The sequence below is a fragment of the Lissotriton vulgaris genome, chromosome 1_1, assembly GCF_964263255.1.
Source record: "Lissotriton vulgaris chromosome 1_1, aLisVul1.2, whole genome shotgun sequence".
Lineage (NCBI taxonomy): Eukaryota > Metazoa > Chordata > Amphibia > Caudata > Salamandridae > Lissotriton > Lissotriton vulgaris.
Window position 1 is genome coordinate 2053430251 of NC_141685.1, and position 18666 is coordinate 2053448916.

General features: G+C 45.1%; 1 protein-coding gene across 1 annotated transcript in view; it reads right to left on the minus strand.

The window, feature by feature from the left end:
- The window catches only part of LOC147751600 (solute carrier organic anion transporter family member 1A2-like), an 853363-nt gene that overhangs the window by 235946 nt on the left and 598751 nt on the right, over positions 1–18666 (minus strand). Inside the window, exons 10-11 of the mRNA XM_086920549.1 lie at positions 14197–14392; positions 13193–13355 (exon numbers count right to left, since the gene is read on the minus strand). Of these exons, the coding sequence (XP_086776675.1) occupies positions 13193–13355; positions 14197–14392 (359 nt within the window). The remainder of the gene's footprint in view (positions 1–13192; positions 13356–14196; positions 14393–18666) is intronic.

Here is an 18666-nt window from a genome sequence, read left to right on the forward strand (position 1 = left end):
GTTCCCGTGGTAGGCCACAACTCGTGGTAGCCACTCCTCAGCGCCAGAGCCAGCAGCAGTGATCTCTGGGTGCAGATCCCCACCCTTCAGTTCAACCCCCTGGGACCTGGTAGGCGCCGGTGTCCACATTCTGGCAGGAATGCAGGTATGGGCCATGCCACCGCTTCTCTTCTTCGGCTCCAGGCGATTCCCGCGACTGCCGCCGCACCGGGCCAGGCCCTGCAAAGGCCCCCCCTCAACTCTAGGCGAGGCCGCAATCCCTGCAGACTCTCGCCCACAGCTCCGCTTTGCCAGCAGCCTGCAAGGCCCCGCCCATAAGGCCCCTGCACGCAAGGTAAGAAGGGGGCCCAGAACTGGGAAAACAGCAGTCTGCATCACCGGAGCAGCACCCTCACATGTGAGGAACAGGATCAGAGGCAATGATGATGGCAGTTCTTGAAGACTGTGGGCCATGGCCACCAGAGCTTCGCAGAGAAGTTGCCATCTTGAAGGGGGTGGCCCTAAGCATTAAACCTGGCTCGCCAACTGAACAAGCAACACTGAGCAGAATATAGAAGGGGCTAGATCTGGTACTGCCCTATGTGCAGCAACCTTTCAGTGTGGGGTGGTCCCACAGAACTGGAAACAAGAGATTGTTCTGCCCTTAAATAAATCACCCTCGGTTGACCATGAGCTGCTGAATAATGTTTGCCCCATCTCATTACTCCTTACCTCTATAAAATAGCAGAGAAGGGGATGAACAAGCAATTAGTGGTCCATATTAATCAGTACAATCTTTTCCACCCTACTCAATCGGGTTTAAGAGACACACACTCTACTGAGTCAACACTTCTCTTCGCCAGGGAGTCACTGCGTAGGCATGTGAATGCCGGCCAGACGGCGGCCTTGGTCCTGCTGGACCTAAGTGCAGCCTTTGACAAAGCATCACCCAAAATGCTCCTGCAACGACTATGGGTAGGTGGGGTGGACAGAGAAGTGCTAAAGTGGATGTGTTCATTTCTACAGGGCTACAGCTTCCAGGTTGCACAGCATCCTCATATGTCAAAAATCTTGCCCCTCTCACAAGGGATCCCACAGAGCACAATTCTTAGTCCAACCCTTTTCAATCTATATATCGCCCTCCCTGGCAGATATTGTGGAAAAACACAAGAGCACTATAGTGTCATATGCAGATGGCACACTGCTTACAGTCACACTAGCTCAGGACTCCTGCCTAGAAGACCTAGCTTCATGGATGTCAAATAATTGCCTGAAATTGAATAGAAGTAAGACTGAGGTTATGGTCATAGGGAAAACCCCTCCACCTGGTGTTTGGCTTGGTGGCCCCAGAGGTTGGGACCCGTGACCACTCCTAAAGAAGAAGTAAAAATTCTCAATGTGTGGCTCAATTCAAAACTATCCTTTGAGACCTGCTCAAAGAAAATTGCAGGGAGATGCTTTGGTAGTCTTAAAATGTTGAGTAAAACCTTGGATATTCTTCCTGTCTCAGTCAGGAAAATCCTAGTCCACATCCTTGTTACATCGCAATTGGACTATGGAAATGGTCTCTATTTCGGAGCAATGGAAGGAAGCATGCAGCGGCTGCAATGCATTCAGAATATGGCAGCGCGCCTAATCCTAAATCTACACCGGAGCGCTTCCTCGTCCAAAGCCCTGGATACCATTCACTGGTTACCTGTTTGCAAAATAATTATTTTCAAAACCTTGTACTCCTGTCACTGGAGTTTACAGGGAAAAGGACCCAGCTACCTGCATGATCTCCTGACCCCTTACAATCCTACTAGTCAATTGAGGTTGACAGGACCTCATCTGTTCAAAAATTAAAAGGGCCAGGATGGGTGCGCGTTCATTTGGCTGTGTGGCAGCCAATAATTGGACACACTACTTCCTTTGTTGCGGGCAAAAGCATCTGAAAGTGCTTTTCAAAGAGGCTTGAAAACCTGCCTTTACTTAATGTGAAAGACACACAATTGATGGACGGAATGCAGAACAAATCAAAACACTCACCTCCAGTGAAGAGATCTGGATTAAATCCATCATTATTTTTGCTCACCATGCCACCCCAGTTTAGACCTGGCCACATGCAAATCAGTCTTGACCCTGTGCCTCATGGGAACAGTCCAGCCCGAACTGCTAAGCCAGGTCCTACCTGGACCGGGTTCAAGCATCCTAGAACTGGTTTCGGGTTTCAGCTAGTATAGCTTGAATCCAGTGGCACAGTGAGCCCGGGACCCACGTCTGGGCATACCTGGCGCACTTAGGGCGAGGAAGCAAAAGATGCACAATTGATGGACGGAATGCAGAACAAATCAAAACATTGTCACTCCGAGTGGGGTATGCTTAGACGTGGGTCCTGTGCTCTCCATGCCACTGGAGTCAAGCTATACTGGCTGATGAGGGCTGAAAGCCTGAAACCGGTCCTGGGATGCTTGTTACCAGTCCAGGGAGGACCTGGCCTGGCAGTTCGGGCTAGACTGTTCTCATTGGGCGCAGGGTCAAGACTGATTTGCATAGGGCTGGGTCCAAACTGGAATGGCATGGTGAGCAAAAAAACGATGTATTTAGGCCCAGATCTCTATACTGGGGTGAATGCATGACATTGTTCTGCATTCTCTCCATCAATTGGTCTTTTTGCATTTACTTGATGTGAGCCACGCCTACCGGCCCTGCTCAGCATGTAACGGGGACTCACCAGTCGGTGTAGCGAGGTGCTTTATAAATGAATAAATGAATAAATAAATATGGTAGGGAGCCGTGCCTCAAGACTCTGGCTATAGTGTGTGAGGTATAGTATAAAAGTGTGTCTGAGTGAAAGTAGGAACAAAAATGTAGACAAACAAATCGAAACAATCCACAAAAGTAACATTGTACTGAGCCCCACCCACCAACACCCTCCTCATCTCATAGTTCCAGCCCAGAAGCATCTGTCACACTGAAAAAGAAAACAGAGGTATAAAACAACCTGAAAAATTGAAATAGAGTGGTGGACCGCAACCACAGTTAACACTGCAGGAGTCACAGAGCAGGGCTCTGAGAGAGATCAATGACTGTTTGATGTTTGGCATAGAGCACCCATGCTAACTCAAAGGGTTCTCTCAATCGAAGTGGTGCTCCGCTGCTTCAGAGGTCTGGAGAGAGTGCACTGGGCCCAAAGACTGAGCCCTGCCTGGGGAGACTGTGAGAAGAATTTAGAATGTTTGTTGTGGTGTCCTTATCTTGAGCAAGTACAGCATCGCAGTAGATTGGGCCCATTGCAGTCCCGGATGGCTCAGTTGTTCTAATTACTCTTGTGGGGTTCCCAGCACATTCACAAAGGGGGCTTTAATTCATGAGCCACAAACAGATGGAATCCAGGTTGTCAAAAAAGTGAGATTTGTTGGTATAGAATACTCAGAGGAAATAAAAGGTTGCATTGGAGGCCAAGTACCCTGAATTTCTGGTTGACATATTGGTAGGAATGGCATTGCAGCTGAACCACCTAAGTGTAGTCAAAATGAGAAGAACCTTGGCATTCCTGCAGTGGTGTTCCGGGCAAGAACAGGCCTCTAGAAGTAGTGTTTCTCTATCTCTGAAGTTAAGGATCTGAGCAATCGCCGGCCTGGGTGAATCACCTTTTTGCGGCTTAGGAGTCAGTATCCTGTGGGCTGGTTCCACTGCAAACAAGGGTGACAGTTGGTCCAGAGGCATCCAGGATCTGACTCAGGTTTCAAGGAAGTTGGCAACCTGTGGTGATCCGGTCCGGAGGTGTGCCATTCCATTTGAGTTTGGGAGGTCACTGGACGAGCAAGATGTCTTTACCCATGGTGCAGAGGTTGCATTACTGCACAGTGCCCTCACAGTTTGAGACACATCCTGCAAGTCGCAACTTCTGCGCCAGCCCGAATAGCTGATCTTTGACAAGTCAAGAGTCTTCCTCTGGCCCAAGGAAATGAGCACAGTCATTGTCCTAGGGAGACCCACAAGTGCTGCAGGGCACAAAGTAGGAGAGTCATGCCGGGCCTCCACTTAGGTAAAGCAAAATCAGCAGAGAGGGAGAGGCTAGGCCAAGCCGCCACCACCAGGCTCAGGTTAACTGAGCAAAGGACGAGATGATGTAAGGCAACAGTAGGGTGTAAGGGAAGGTTCCTCAAGTTGCCAGAGTCAAAAGAGGGTCTGTTGCAGAGAGAAACACCACTGGTCATGCAGCAACAGGTCCTGGGAGGCAGCTAGCAAATCTAAGAACCCCAGATTCACTAGTCAAGCCACTCCCACCCTGCCTGTAGTGGGACGCAGAAGGGCTAGGAAGCATTGGAGAGGATCAAGAAGTACACCTTGGAGTCTCTATGATGAGGTGTCCCAGGGTTCAGAGTTCAGGCATTATCATCAGTATGCACATATATGTTCACAGGAGGTCCAACAAAAGTCCATGGGGGGCCAAGTATCTTGAGAGCCTGGACGTCGCGCCAGCTGCCACCTCAGCCACACATATATGTCCCGGGTGCACCAACATTACAGGCACATACGAATCTGAGGCCAAATCCAGGGCAGTGGCAACTGCGTGGATCGGCTGGAGTGTCCCGCAGATGCCAGGGCAGTGCTCTTCACCTGCAGGGAAAGAGCCACACCCGGGGCAAACAAGTTTGCATTGTGTCAGAGAGGCCCGTGTCCAAGTGTATCTGGAGCAGGGGAAGGTTTACATGCTTCCAGAGTCAGGCCCATGCCCCAAGCACGAGGCACCGACAGAGGTCATATGGAGGTTCAGAAGCCCACAAGTCGAGGCAGCCGGTGGAAACGTGTCTGCAAAAGTGTCATCCAACCATGTCCCACAGAAGCATAGTGCCTAGTCAAGGCCTTTGGATGATTTGAGGCCTGGTCAGGGGGTCTCATAGGAGCCTCAATGAGAACACCGGCACCCAGCTAGGCAGGTCCTCTGTGCAGGCAAGGCACCAGTAATTGAGGTCAGGCGGGCTCAAGGAAAGTCCAAGGGCTCTCTAGAGCAGGACTTCACAACTCCATAGGAGGCCGGGCATGACACAGGCCACAACTACAATTCAGCATTTGTGGGATCTTGGCCCGAGGCACTGTAGTGAACAGGCAGTGAAGACGCACCCCGTGGCCCAAAGTGGCCAGAACCTTCCATGGGGCCACACCTGTCCAATGCGGCCACAAGGTTCTGCACATAGCTCCCCCTAGGGTCAAGACAGGGCAGAATTTCACAGCCACTCTGCACAGGCAGGCCCTTGTCCGCAGCACAGGAGGGTGTATATGAGCAGCAAGCAGCACCCCAAAGGCGGCAGCACTCAGGATCACTCCAGATACTGCTCTGGCCTAATAGGTTAAAAAAAACAGCACACATGACACTCCTCGGGAGCCAGCCGCCATGTTGGACACGTGGCCGACCTTCTGGGATAAGCGTGCAAATGGGGCATTCCCACCATGCCATCACCAAACCCGATGGCGAATGAGTCGGGGGCAATAAGGGGTAATCAGGGACGTAGTTGTGGTGTTTTAATGGCATTAGACCAGAGCTGATGACGGAGGGGTCTGAAGCAATCTTAGAGTGCAACCACCATCTTGATGCTCCAAGCCATGCCTCCTGGATGAGCTTAAACTGACAATGTGCTTGGGTGGCGCTTGTAAGTGGAGCCACTCGTTTCTTTCAGAGCAAATATAGGTGGTCATAAAGTCACACAGCATCATCTACCAGTATACAAGAGCACTGCTTCTTAAGTTTATGGATCCAGTTTGGCACTTTGGGATATTTCACAAGGGGAGTAATGACAAGGTGAGGAATCAGATGTTCCGTAGACTATCCACCAGAAAGAGCATTACATTAGGTAAGTAACTTGTTTGTAAACAGGGTTACTGACTTTGTCTGATTGAAGAATACACTGTCTTGGTTGATCTTGTACCTTTACTGTCAAAGGGACGGGGAGTGGGTGACGTCTTTTCTTTCAAGGTTACAGGAAAAAATCGTTAACCTGTGTTTGATTCTGTGTGAGAAAGTGGATTAACCTTTTGAACTGTGTGTGAAAGTGGATTATTAATTGGAGTTGATGTTGGCCCACCACTAGTAATAATGACACGCAAACAGTTAGGTCCTAAAAATAACTTCAGCTATTTCAACCAGATTTCATTCAATGTTAAGTATGGGGCAGAACCAACAGTCTTAACTTAAGAAGATGTGTGAGACATTTAGAAGTACCAAAACAGTTAAAAAGTGAAAAACAAAAAACAAAAATGCAATGAATAAAATTAGGGAGTATTTCAAAGAACAAAATGACACCCAAACAACACTAACTCCAAAAAGGAAAACTGAAGATATGAATTTTGAAAGTAAAAAAAAAAAATGGTCAAAAAGCACAAAGTGCCACATGCAGGCAACTAGTCGCACTATATTTTGAAATGGGTAGAGTTTGAGGCTGATCTTAATAGAGCACTGGTCAGATACATGTCGGATTGCTACTAGCCAAAAAGATACTTTCACAATTTTCAAGAATGTAGGGTACTCAGTGGGGTAAGAATGCAGGCTGGAGCGGAAGACAGACTTGTCTGTGACAGGTTGATGAAGGATGAGGTCTCGGTGAAGCCGTTGACAAAGGCAGCAAAAGCTCTGAGCAGGAAAAGTCTGAAGTTTGTGCCCAGGAAGTCTAGGACATTGATCAGATAGCGCTCTCTGTTGGGCCTGGTAAAGGTTTTTATCTTAAGACTTAAACTTGTTTCTATAGTTAACAGTTCCTCATCAATACCAGGCTGCAGGTTGAAGCCTGAAAGGGTTCGAGGTCATTGGATGCTGTTCAGTGTTAGGCACACTGAAACAGATTTGATGCTGTCGGAAGAACGTAGCGGGGGCTGTAGCAAAGTCAAGGTTACCAGTGAGGCTCCTTCTGCAGATCATCTGAAAGGTTGGTCCCAGTCCCACAATGATTCTGCAGGAAGAAATTTAGCAAAACTTTTTTAGAACCATTTTTCTAGGCTTAGGCAGGAGGAGTACAATCTGACACCAGTCAAGTGTTCCAGCCCTCAGGAACATAGCTCAGGGGTAGGACTCACTACATGAAGCCACCAGCAGGGTCCAGGGTAGGTTCAGCTAAAAGTAGTCAGCTGTACTTTTCCAGAAAAGTGGGCTTCATACAGCATTTGTGTCCTTGTAGCACAACATGTAATGACCCTTGGAGTCTCTTCCAAAGGTCCAGTAGTGTTCTAAAGTGGGCTCCCAGGGGTGTCAATGTACGCCTGGCCCTAGCCTGTGGGTAGGGGTGACTCCTGGTCCCTTCCTAACCAAAAGGTAAAAGGTTCCATGGGGTAACCCTACCCACTTTTGCAGCAATTCCTTGGGTCATTGTTAGATTGGGGGTCTCTAGTTGGCAATGGTATCCACCTTTGTCCAAATAGGGACCCTTACTTCTAAGTCAGGATAACGGGATTACATTACTTATTAACCCCTGCTCACCCCCTTGGTAGCTTGGCACAAGCAGACAGGCTTATCTCAGAGGCAGTGTGTTAGGCATTTGTTAATATACACAGTAATACAGTGAAAACACTACAGATGGACACAACACAGGTTTTATAAAAATAAGTATTCTTTATATAGACTTAAACACAAGACCACAAATGGCAAAAATCCACAATACTACACTTAAGATTGCTTTAAAAATGATAAAAGTTACTTAGTTCAAGTTGTTGGTAAATGCGACAAAGTTCTCAATAAAGTACCTGCGTAACGCAAAGTGAATGAATGAGTGAATGAAGGGAATCTTGTATCACGCAACTTAGCCCAAGGGCATCAAGGCGCCTAAGCAGGTCCAATAATATGTAGTTACCGATGAAGTACACTACAAATAGGCTTCAGAGAAAAGCCAGGTTTTCAGCGCTTTGCGAATAGAGCAATCAACGGTTGCCCCAGGAGTTCGGGCGGAAGAGAGTTCCATAACCTGGCCACAACCGAGGAAAATGCTCTGACTCCCCATTTGGCTCTTACAAACCTGGTAACCACAAGAAGATTTTTATTAGAGGAGCAAAGGGGTCGACTAGGAGAGTAGAGATGAATAAGTGACTTAAGACCTACAACACCCGTGCCGTGGAGGGCCCCATAGGCAAGACAAAGAATCTTAAGAGAGATCCTGGACTGAATGGGAAGCCAATGTAGACTTCTCCGGGCTGCCGTGGCTGAGGCAAGTCTAGGAAGGTTTAAAACCATCTTTGCTGCTGCGTTCTGGACCATCTGGAGACGATGGATAAGGCTCTTATTTATGCCCACATAAAGGGCATTACATTAGTCCAGTCTTGAGGAGACTAATGCCACAGTGGCCAGCTTGCGGGCATCAGGAGAGAGATAATGGGCAATCTTTCTGAGGAACCCTGATGATACCATAGCAGGTGGAAACAGTCCTACTGACCTGGCGGTCAGAGGAGAGAGCAGTGTCCAAAAGGCTTGCAAAAGAGGAGATGCGTTGGTTCCATGATCTGGGGGTGATGATGCGTCGTGCCTCAATGCTTGCGTAGACTAGGGGATGCCCCGTAAGCCTTCCCAGTGCGGAGGCGATGCGTAGATTCTTGGCCTGCGGGCCCATTGTGGTGCGCAAGTTGGCGCCTTGATGCAATGCGATGATCCGGTTGCGATGCGAGAAGATGGCGCCCTTGATGCGGTGATGCGATGACGATGCGTAGAAGCCTTGGCAGCCTTGCGATGACTCTGTACTTTGGAGCCTCGACAGGCCCTGCAACACGCTTCTCTGGTGATGCGATGGCGGCTTTCTCGATGGCGTCACGCTTCTCCGGTGATGCGACAGCAGGAAGCTTTGATGATCACACGCTTCCAGGGAGATGCGGCGAAGGCTCGCTTCTCCGGCGATGCGACGATTTCAGCTGTGGCGGTGACACGCTTCTTCTCGATGCGTCGCGCTTCCAGCTCCCAGCGACACGCAAATGTCTGGAGTTGAGAATTCCCAGCAAGGAAATTCAGAGGGGAGCTGGAGATGAAGTATTTTGTCCCTGAAACTTCAGCAGGAGGCAAGCAGAGTTCAAGCCCTTGGAGAATACTCTGAAGGTGATGAAAGTCCTTAAAAAGTTTGTTCTCCTTTCTTTGGCAATGAAGCAACCACTGCAGGCCAACCCAGCAAACAGCACACTGGCAGAGGGGCATAACACTCCTGCAGTTTCCTTGGTTCTTCTCCTTGGCAAAAGGTTTCTTGTTCCCGAAGTGATCTAATTTCTTGGGATCAGGGTCCCAATATTTATACCACAAAATCCTTTTTTCTCTGAAAGCAGAGAGGCCTATGTCTAGTCCAAAAAAGTTCCTGAGCACTTTGTTTACATGACTCTCTCCTTCCTTTCACTGTGCAGGACAGAGATATCAGCCACCCCGCAGGAGGTGGAGTCCGCACAGGGGAGGGAAGGCACAGCTATGCAGCACTTTGTTGACAAGATTCCTTCTCTCCTTTCACAGTGCAGGGAAGAGACATAACACAAGCCACAGGAGGTGGAACCAACATTGTAGAGGGAAGGCCCAGCCCTATTCCCAGGTCCCAGGTGCATCATCTCCCTCCCATCTAGATGCAGATCTCTCTATTCACCACTGCGCTGCCCCAGCCTATCTCCTGGAATCCCCTAGCCTTGTCACTCACAAACCCAGACAAGGAATACACAACCTAGCAGAGGCAGGCGTAGACATTTAGGCAAGAAAATACCTACTTTCTAAAAGTGGTATTTTCAAACACAGAATATTAAAACCAACTTTACTGAAAGATGTATTTTATTATTCTGAGTTCAGGCATACTAAATTCGAATTTCTACCAGGTTCCCTGAGTCAGTTAGGATTATGAGAATGTAATATTATAACTACCCATTCTAGCCTATGGAGAACAAGTAGCCTTGCAATAGTGAAAAACAAAAATGGCTGTAATTCACTATTAGGACATGCTACACACACCAGAGCATGTCCTACCTTATACTTACAATGCACCCTGCCCTTGGGCCTACCATAGGGGTGTCTAATATGAAGCAAAGGAAAGGTTTAGGGACTGACAAGTGGGTGCACTTGCAAAGTCGATATGGCAGTCACAGACTGCACACAGGCCTTGCAATAGCAAGCCTGAGACACATTTTACAAGCTGCTTCTGTGGGTGGCACAGCCAGTGCTGCAAGCCCACCAGCAGCATGTTGATTTACAAGCCCTGTGCACACATGGTGCACTGTACTAGGGGCTGACAGGTAAATCAAATAACCCAATCATGGAATCACCAATTAGTACATCAATTTAACATAGGGAGCACTTGCACTGTGGCACTGAATAGCAGTGGCATAGTGCCCAAAGCATATAACCAGCAAAAACATATCAAAACAGAGGAGGCAATCCGTCAAAATGGAAGGGAAACTCACACCAATGATGCCAGGTCTAACAGTCCTTCTGCAAACAATTCCACATTGCCTTTCTCCACCTAACATCAAGGCAGAACCTTTGTTCCTTGGATCAGAATTTCTGTGCTGACCTCAAATGTATAGCCAGGGAAATAAACAACCGCTCTTTAAAGGTTACATGAAATCAGTTCTGGGGGCTTATCCTCTCCCATTGGAATTGGTGCCAGCTGGCTACAAGATCAAAAAGGGGGCATGCCCCGGTGTTAGCAGCAGCATAGTATTATTGGCTGCAATCACAGACATGGTGGTCTACTGGGATGCTAACATATAAGCATTGTTGGTCCGGCCATGCCAATGACCATTTCAGATCTGGTTTTGTGTATGATATAAATTTGGTGGTTTTCCGAACACAAGCTGACCTGATTTCTTCCTCTTGAAGACGTTCCCAAGGAACGAGAAGAAAAAGGGTGGTCACTGTTTTTCATCCTCCATAACTATATGACAAAAAACCATAAGCAAAAGTGACTAGTCTCAGAATAACATTTTTCCATCAAGGATTACTGAGTTAACTTTGTACTCAGTCTTACATATTCAGTTTATTGTCTGCAGCATAGCTACTGAAAACTTCCACTAAAACAAACGTTACATTTTTAGGTACATGTGCAAATATTTTCCTTTATACCATGCCCCATATACATAAGACTGTGCAATGCCTTTACACATAAACAGTTGATTCACCACACTGACAGGTCTTGCTGGCAATTTTAGACTTAAAATTGTTGTCTCCCTAAATAGAGCACATGCAGATTGACTCGCCCATGGAGCCACAGCCTCAAGGGGAATAAAAATGTGGGGAACAGAGCCTAGAATAGACATGCTTTAACTAGTATCAGTAATATGTTAAATGAGTTGTATTGATTCAATGAGGCAAGAAAAACACCCCTAGCTATCATACTGGAAACAACTGCAAAGACCTCATCAACACTGTCAAAGAATTCTCCAACCCCTAGCCGCCAACAACTACTTCACTAATTCAGAAGACCTCTGCAACAACCTATTTCTTTCACAAAGAAATTATAAAATCTACTGCGACTTCAACTCCCAATGCAAAACACAAGAACTGATCTACCAGCTGCCCACCACCAGCTAATCAGTAAACTGAATCACAAATTGGAGACTCCTCACCCCAGAAGACAGCCAAAATCATGAGAACAATCCACTCCTGGACCCCCACTGACCCTTTCCCCCACCATATCTACAACCTAGGAGTAACTCTGATCAGCTCCCACTTTACACCCATCATCAACACCTCCATCCAAAGTGGAACCTTCCTGGAGAACTGTAAACACACAGAAATCACTGCTTTCGTAAAAAAAAAACATGTCACACCCAAAAAAGCTCAGCAACTACATACCCATCTTACTCCTGCCCTTCCCTTCCAAAGTCATGAAGAATGCTATCAATGAGCAACTCTCCAGCCATCCTAAACAGCAACACCTACTAGACATCTAGCAGTCTGGATTCCTCAGCAACCACAGCACGGAAACCCCTCTCATTGCAGGAACAGATGACATCCAGACCATCATTGACAAAAGGGAAACAGCAGTGCTCATGCTATTCAACTTCCATGTAGCCGTCAACACATTCTCCACAGAACCCTCGTCACAAGACTCCAGAAATCCAGAGTACATGGACACACCCTGAGACAGCTGGCCTCTTTTTTCTCCGACAGGATCCAGTGAGTCAGGAGTCCGCCCCATACTCGAGAACCTCATCTGTGAAGTCCTTCATGGCTCAAGACTGAGCCCTATCCTCTTCAAAGCCTACATGTCACCACTCACCCATGTCATAAGATCTCATGAGATCAACATTTTCTCACACGCAGAAGACATCCAGCTCATCCTCTCCCTAACAGACAAAAACCAGACCCCTATAACCAGCTTCATCACCTACATGTCAAACGTAGAAAACAAGATGAAAAAGAACTGACTAAAACTCAACACGTATAAAAGAGAAGTCCTGCTTCTCAGAAATGGGAGCTCTCCATGGTGGCCAACAGACCTGTGGCCCACCCCTGGTGGCCAACAGACCTGTGGCCCACCCCTACCCTCATTGACCATGCCAAAAACCTCAGCATCATCTTGGACTACATGCTCATAATGGCTAAACAAGTAAATACAGTCACCTCCTCATGCTTCTTCACCCTGTGAAATTTTCCGGTGGCTCATCACTTACATCAGATGCACAGTCACCCAGACAATCATCACCAGCAAACTAGATTACAGCAACACACTCTACACCAGCATCTTAAATCAACTCATACCATGACTCCAGAACACCCAGAATGCCACCACCAGACTCATCCTCAACATCCCCCACAGCACACACCTCCCACCTCAGAGAGCTACACTGGCTACCATACAGAAGCGAACTGCTCACCCACTCCAAGAAACCCATACAAAACATCTGATCTGCCTACTTCAACTACTGCCTTATCTTCCACCAACTTACCAGGTCTCTGCACTCACCCACATTCCACCTTGCGCAAATACTCCGCATCTGCAGGAGAAAATTAGGACAAAGCTCCTTCTCCTACATTATCGCCAAATACCGGAAAGAGCTTCCACACCACCTCATGACCTCAACATCTCTACTCGAGTTCCCTCAAGAATCTGCAGACCTAGCTATTCAACTAGGAGCCCGATCAACATATTCATCTACTCCAGCGCCTGGATACCCCTTGAGTGATCAGCACAGTATACATATCCTCATAACATAACATAAAATTGATTTCATTTCAGATCAGAAATATACATTAACATAAGAAATAAAATAAAATAAATTAACACCTTACTAATTCATTTCCAGTAAGTGTGGAAGAGTCGCAGCCAGCAAGGCAAGCAGAAACATAGGTCACTCCATTGGCTCCACAAACAGGGTCCCATACATTTGTTGCGCAACTGCATTCAGCATTACACTCAGACTGCAAAAGGACCATATTTGATTCCTGTGGAATGCTAAAAAGGATGGTTATTATTCATTGCATAGCAGGTTATGAAGCATGCAGTTAAAGTATTCCACCAGGATTTTGATATCATGAGTGAGTTTAGCTTTCCCTACATAAAAGTCAGAACGCTCCCTTGCAGAACTAAAGAGGGGTTATTTACGCATAATTTAATGTGCTGAATATTTATGACAGCATATCTACAAATAAGGATATAAATACGCCCAGGATGGTGTGGAGTTTATTGCACAAGTTTGAAACTAACTGAATCACATGAGATCAATTGGATTAGTGTGCCTTTTTGAAAGGTCTGACTAAATTATTCCTTCGAATTAATAAATATATTTCCCTTCATTCAGGTAAAATTGCAGAAGGTTCTTCTTGCTCTTTATTTTTTAAAGGGAAAACGCCCTCTTGCATGATTTGCATCCTGATAGTGGGTGAGGTGAATGTCTATAAAGGCCTGATTACGAGCTTGGCGGACATGATTTGCTGCAGCAAGAGAAACAGAGCTCCCCTGGATGGAAAAGGGAAGAGCGAAGAAGGTCAGGAGTAAACAGAAAAGCAATTATAAAAGTTTGAAGAAAATATAAAGGCAGATTTACTGGTGACTACTGGAAAAGGTATCTGCTGTTTAATTTGAGACTTCTTTTAATATTCACAGCAACACCACAAGGCTCTTTCGATTTAAATATTTTCACTAATAAACTTAATATTAAATACACAATTTATAATAATGTTCATGGAAAGGACGCGCATCATAAAGTTTGAACTCAAATACGGTGAATCAAAACAAAATATAGTAAAAATCTATATGTGACTGTAAGTGAAATTAAATCTAAATTATACTTTACCCTCCGTAAGAGACAGTTATGCCAGCAACTGTTGAGTTTTTGCAGACCAAGGCAAAGGCCAAAAAGAAAATCGTATATTCAATCACTGAGGTCCAAAATGCAATATTTGCTGCCTGATAAGTCGATATTTTAAATTTTTTCATCATCAGACCTCCCAGAAAGTATCCGATGCATATGACGGGTAGGCTGTAAACAGCTAAGAAAGAATGAGAAATGCTTCAAATACTTTCAATGATATAGTTAAAAAGCAGACACTTTTACATCTTTTTGTTGTCATGACGGGCATGGTCTATCGGAAAGGACTCATGCTCAGTCAGTCCTTAAGTCAGTATTTGTGCCCAGGAGTAGCGTCACTTTTGTGGCTCAGTGCGGATGCAAAATGTTTTTTAGCATTTACGGAAGGTCGATTTGTATGGTTTTGCGTGGTTCAATAAATACAGATTACAGAGCGCTGCCTTGCTTTACTTTGCATCAGGTAGGCATTACATTGGTGACGCATGGGCAGTCCCATACATCACCCATGTATGTTGACATACAGATTTACAAAGACTAGTGAACCTGGATTTGCCCCTGAAATGGTGCACCTACCAGACTGATCTGGAATGAGGAGGAATGACTTCCTTTCTTCTCATTACACCCTCTTTTGGTGTGTGCTGTATTCTGCAGTAGACAATGAAAGAGTGATATGTATTTAAGGATTGTTTTTTGTGCAGGAGAAATTCCTTTCTGTACCAAAACAACCCTGTCTGTCAACCTAGCACCCTTGCACCAATGTGCAAGTGTGCCAGTGTTAGCGCTAAGCTGCCACAAGTGTGCCAGCACACAGAGAGAGCTGAACAGCACCATGTAACAATGTGCTAGCTCTTTTCATTATTCTTTAATTCCTGTTATTATGTATATATTAGTGTTGTTGCTTTAAGTCTTGCTTCATGCTCTCTCATGTTATTTTATGAGTAGATCCTGGGTGATAGAACACTGTGAAGTCTTGTTAAGTCAGTTGCACCTGACGGCTGAGACCTGATGGTTGGGATCTTGTACTCTCTACAATAAACTTATCTTCTTCAACTACAATCAAATCCAGTGCCTTGAGTATCTTTATTTCACTCACCACATCTTGATGAATATAGGCCTGTTCAGTTCTCTCGTGTCCACACATTGCAGCAGTGCATCTTGCCTTGCAGCACTGCATTGCCTGCATTATTAGTAAATATCCCCGTCGTTATTTTGTGAATCCAGGTTATTCCACAGCACGAGTTCGAGATCGATGCTGATGATAGTGTGCTTTATAATGCTTCATATGGGACACCGTCAACTATGAAACATCTCCTATTGCTTGGATTTCACAAGAGTTGCCTTCTTCTAGTATTATGAGAACTACCCAGTTACCTCTTATGGATGTATTCCAAGGGCACAGTGGCATGCACCAACTCTAAATGTCCTCTGTAGTTTCCCTATCAATCTAATGTTTGATATTTTGATGTGCTAACATTTCAGATATAGATTATGTCTGCTCACATTACTACTATACAATGAATATAGTAGTCTCCTTTGCATTCACTTACAATTAGTGTAAGTACAGTGTAGGAAATCCAATTTTGTGTGGCAGACCCTCCTTGTTGGTTTTTCTGATGTTTTGTTATTGAGTGACAGTTAGACAGTCCCTTAAGTTATGGTAACCATTTGACTATATAAAAATGCATGGTTCACTTTTTTGTAAGAGAACTAGAAAAGCACACCCAGTGCTTACACTGCATAAGAGTGAAATGCCATAAGTGATCCACAGCAAACATTTCTCAATTCACATGTAAGAGCATAAACCTATTTTATGTGTTTTGCATTTACTGTGCTTGTGCCCATCATATGGCTCTCACACCAAACATTCTTTTAGGGTCTGAAGTTGTTTCTGATTTTCAACTCTTACTTATGTTGTTGCATTTAGGCCATCACTGTATGAAAAATATATGATATATCCTTCAGGAGTTTTAGTAGGGTGCTTTTACTTTTTATAGTAATTTACTTGTATGCTTCACAGTGTTCTACTATCAGTCTAAAGGGATGGTGGGCCATATGTATCAAGCCTTTTTGATTCGCAAAGGCCGAAATTCGCCTGAATTGAAATGTATCAAACAATCGCATCTTAAGGAATCGCAAATACTTGCGATTCCTTAATTTGCCATAGCATTTAAAGAATCGCAATTTTGCGATTCCTTAACAACTTTGCTGCTGCTGCTATTCCGCCGCAGCGCTAACGGTCGCGGGGGGGCGCGCGGCTCACCTGCGTGGGTGACAGAACCGTTCCGTCACGGCTCGCGGGTGAGCTGTGCTTGTGACCGAACGGTTCCGTCATGGCCCCGCCCGCTTAATGAAACATGCCGTGCAGGCGGGAAATCAGCGCCGCGCAGGCGCGGCGAGCGGGCTGTGACAGAACCGTTCCGTCATGAGCACAGCTCACCCGCGAGCCGTGACGGAACCCTTCCGTCAATAGCGTCGAACCGGTTAAATGCTATGTATGAAGCCTTTTACTGTTGCGAATTCAGCTTAAGGAATCACAATTTACCACCAACTTTTAGTTGGTGGTAAATTGCGATTTCTGTTCAAAATACACAAATTTTTATTTTTGATTGTGGCATATGACGTCCATACATGCCCATAGGGCATGTATGTGCGCCATATGCACACACATGTAATTTACAGGGGTGCAGCAGGGTGTCCTTGAGACACCCCTGCATCCTTGCAATAATTCTCAAATTGCGATTAGCAAATTGCGAATTCGCAATTTGAGAATTATTTGGAAATCATTCCTATGGGCCTCCTGGCCCATAGGAATGAATTGGAAATTATTCCTTAATTGCGAATTCGCAAAATGCGAATTCGAAATTAAGGAAGATTAAGGAATCGCTAATTAAAAGCGATTTTCTTCATACATACCATTTTGCGATTCCTAAATAGGGATTCCTTTAAAATCGCTATTTAGGAATCGCAAAACGGAACTATGATACATATGGCCCGGTATGTGTAAAATATTGAATTAATTCTCATTAGCTTTCTCATTTTACATCATAAATGAGGAGTATATTTTTCTCACAGTGCTTTTAAGAATCAACACAAAATCAGCATTTTCGCCTCTTTCAGGAAGGGAGGAATATTTCAGATCGTGAGGCGTGTTTTGTCCATCAATCAAGGCTACACCCTGACAACATCATAACTTCTCAGAAATATGTACTGTCCTTGCAGGCGTCTCCGGGCTGTTCGCCTTCAAAGTTCAGGTGTGGGACGAATACTGTGCACCCCTCACAGTGGCAACTCTTTAATCATAAATGGCCAGGATTTATTACAAAGGAAATGTATTTAAGTTGAGTATGTTGTTGTTTACTCTTTGATAATTTAGAGTCAATTCAATTCAAAATTTCTTTATTCGATTGTTTCGATGCCATCATAAAAGTACAGATAAAATATCATAAATACATAGTTTTATAAAAATACACATATTCATTATATTCATTTAAAAAAAACAATAAAATTGCGATAACAGTTTAATTTATAAAGTGCAAATTAAGTGTCCCTACGTTTTCTGATAGTTATAGCATTTTTTAGAAACAAAGTTGCTCTTGCTACAGATACATGATTATCTAGGGCTTGAATACTAATCATCGCCGCACGACAATGGCGAAGTCCTAGTTCTCTTAAAAAAGGCAATAAAACAATTTTCCACATTTTATCATAGAATTTACAAAAAAGAAAAACATGAATGGTACTCTGGGGGGAGATGTTATCGCAGGGACAGAAAGGTAGCTCATGTGACCAATTATTGATTGTAGGAAAGCTCACCAATCTATGGAAAATGTTAAATCTAAAACGTGTGAGCAGAAAACGGTCAAATTTGTTTGTTACATGGATTAAATAGGGTTGAATCTTAAAAGTTGCTAAAACCAGTTGGTGCTGCTGGATAGAGGATTTTAGGACCTCCGCAGCAGTCCTATTGGAGTCCAAAAGAGCTAAACACTCTTTCTTCAGATTTTTTCGTGGAATTGCTGAAATATCTGAGGGGTTCAGTAAGTATTCTTCTCTTCCAATGTCTTTAAGAAAGTTAAAAACATACTTCACCCATGGGATTTTTGTGGCACCGTCCAATTTCAAAATATCTGTCAGGACATCTCTGTTTAAATGTATCCCAAGATAGGAAAAGTGTTTAGCAGACTCCAATTTTTGCCCTTCTATGAAGATTGGTCTCTTGGATTTGTTTTGCTTACCACAATACATAGTGAAAGTCTTGGATGTGTTGACTTTCAGGCCCAACTCTTTCATAAAGCGGCAGAAACTATCGACCACGCGCTGTAGGCCCACCTGAGTACGTGACATGAGTACAGCGTCGTCAGCGTACAACAGTGCTGGTATTGGGCGGCCGCCTACGAAGGGAGGATCCGAACTGTCTTTGCACAAGGCACCTTCCGACCCATTAATATACAAGTT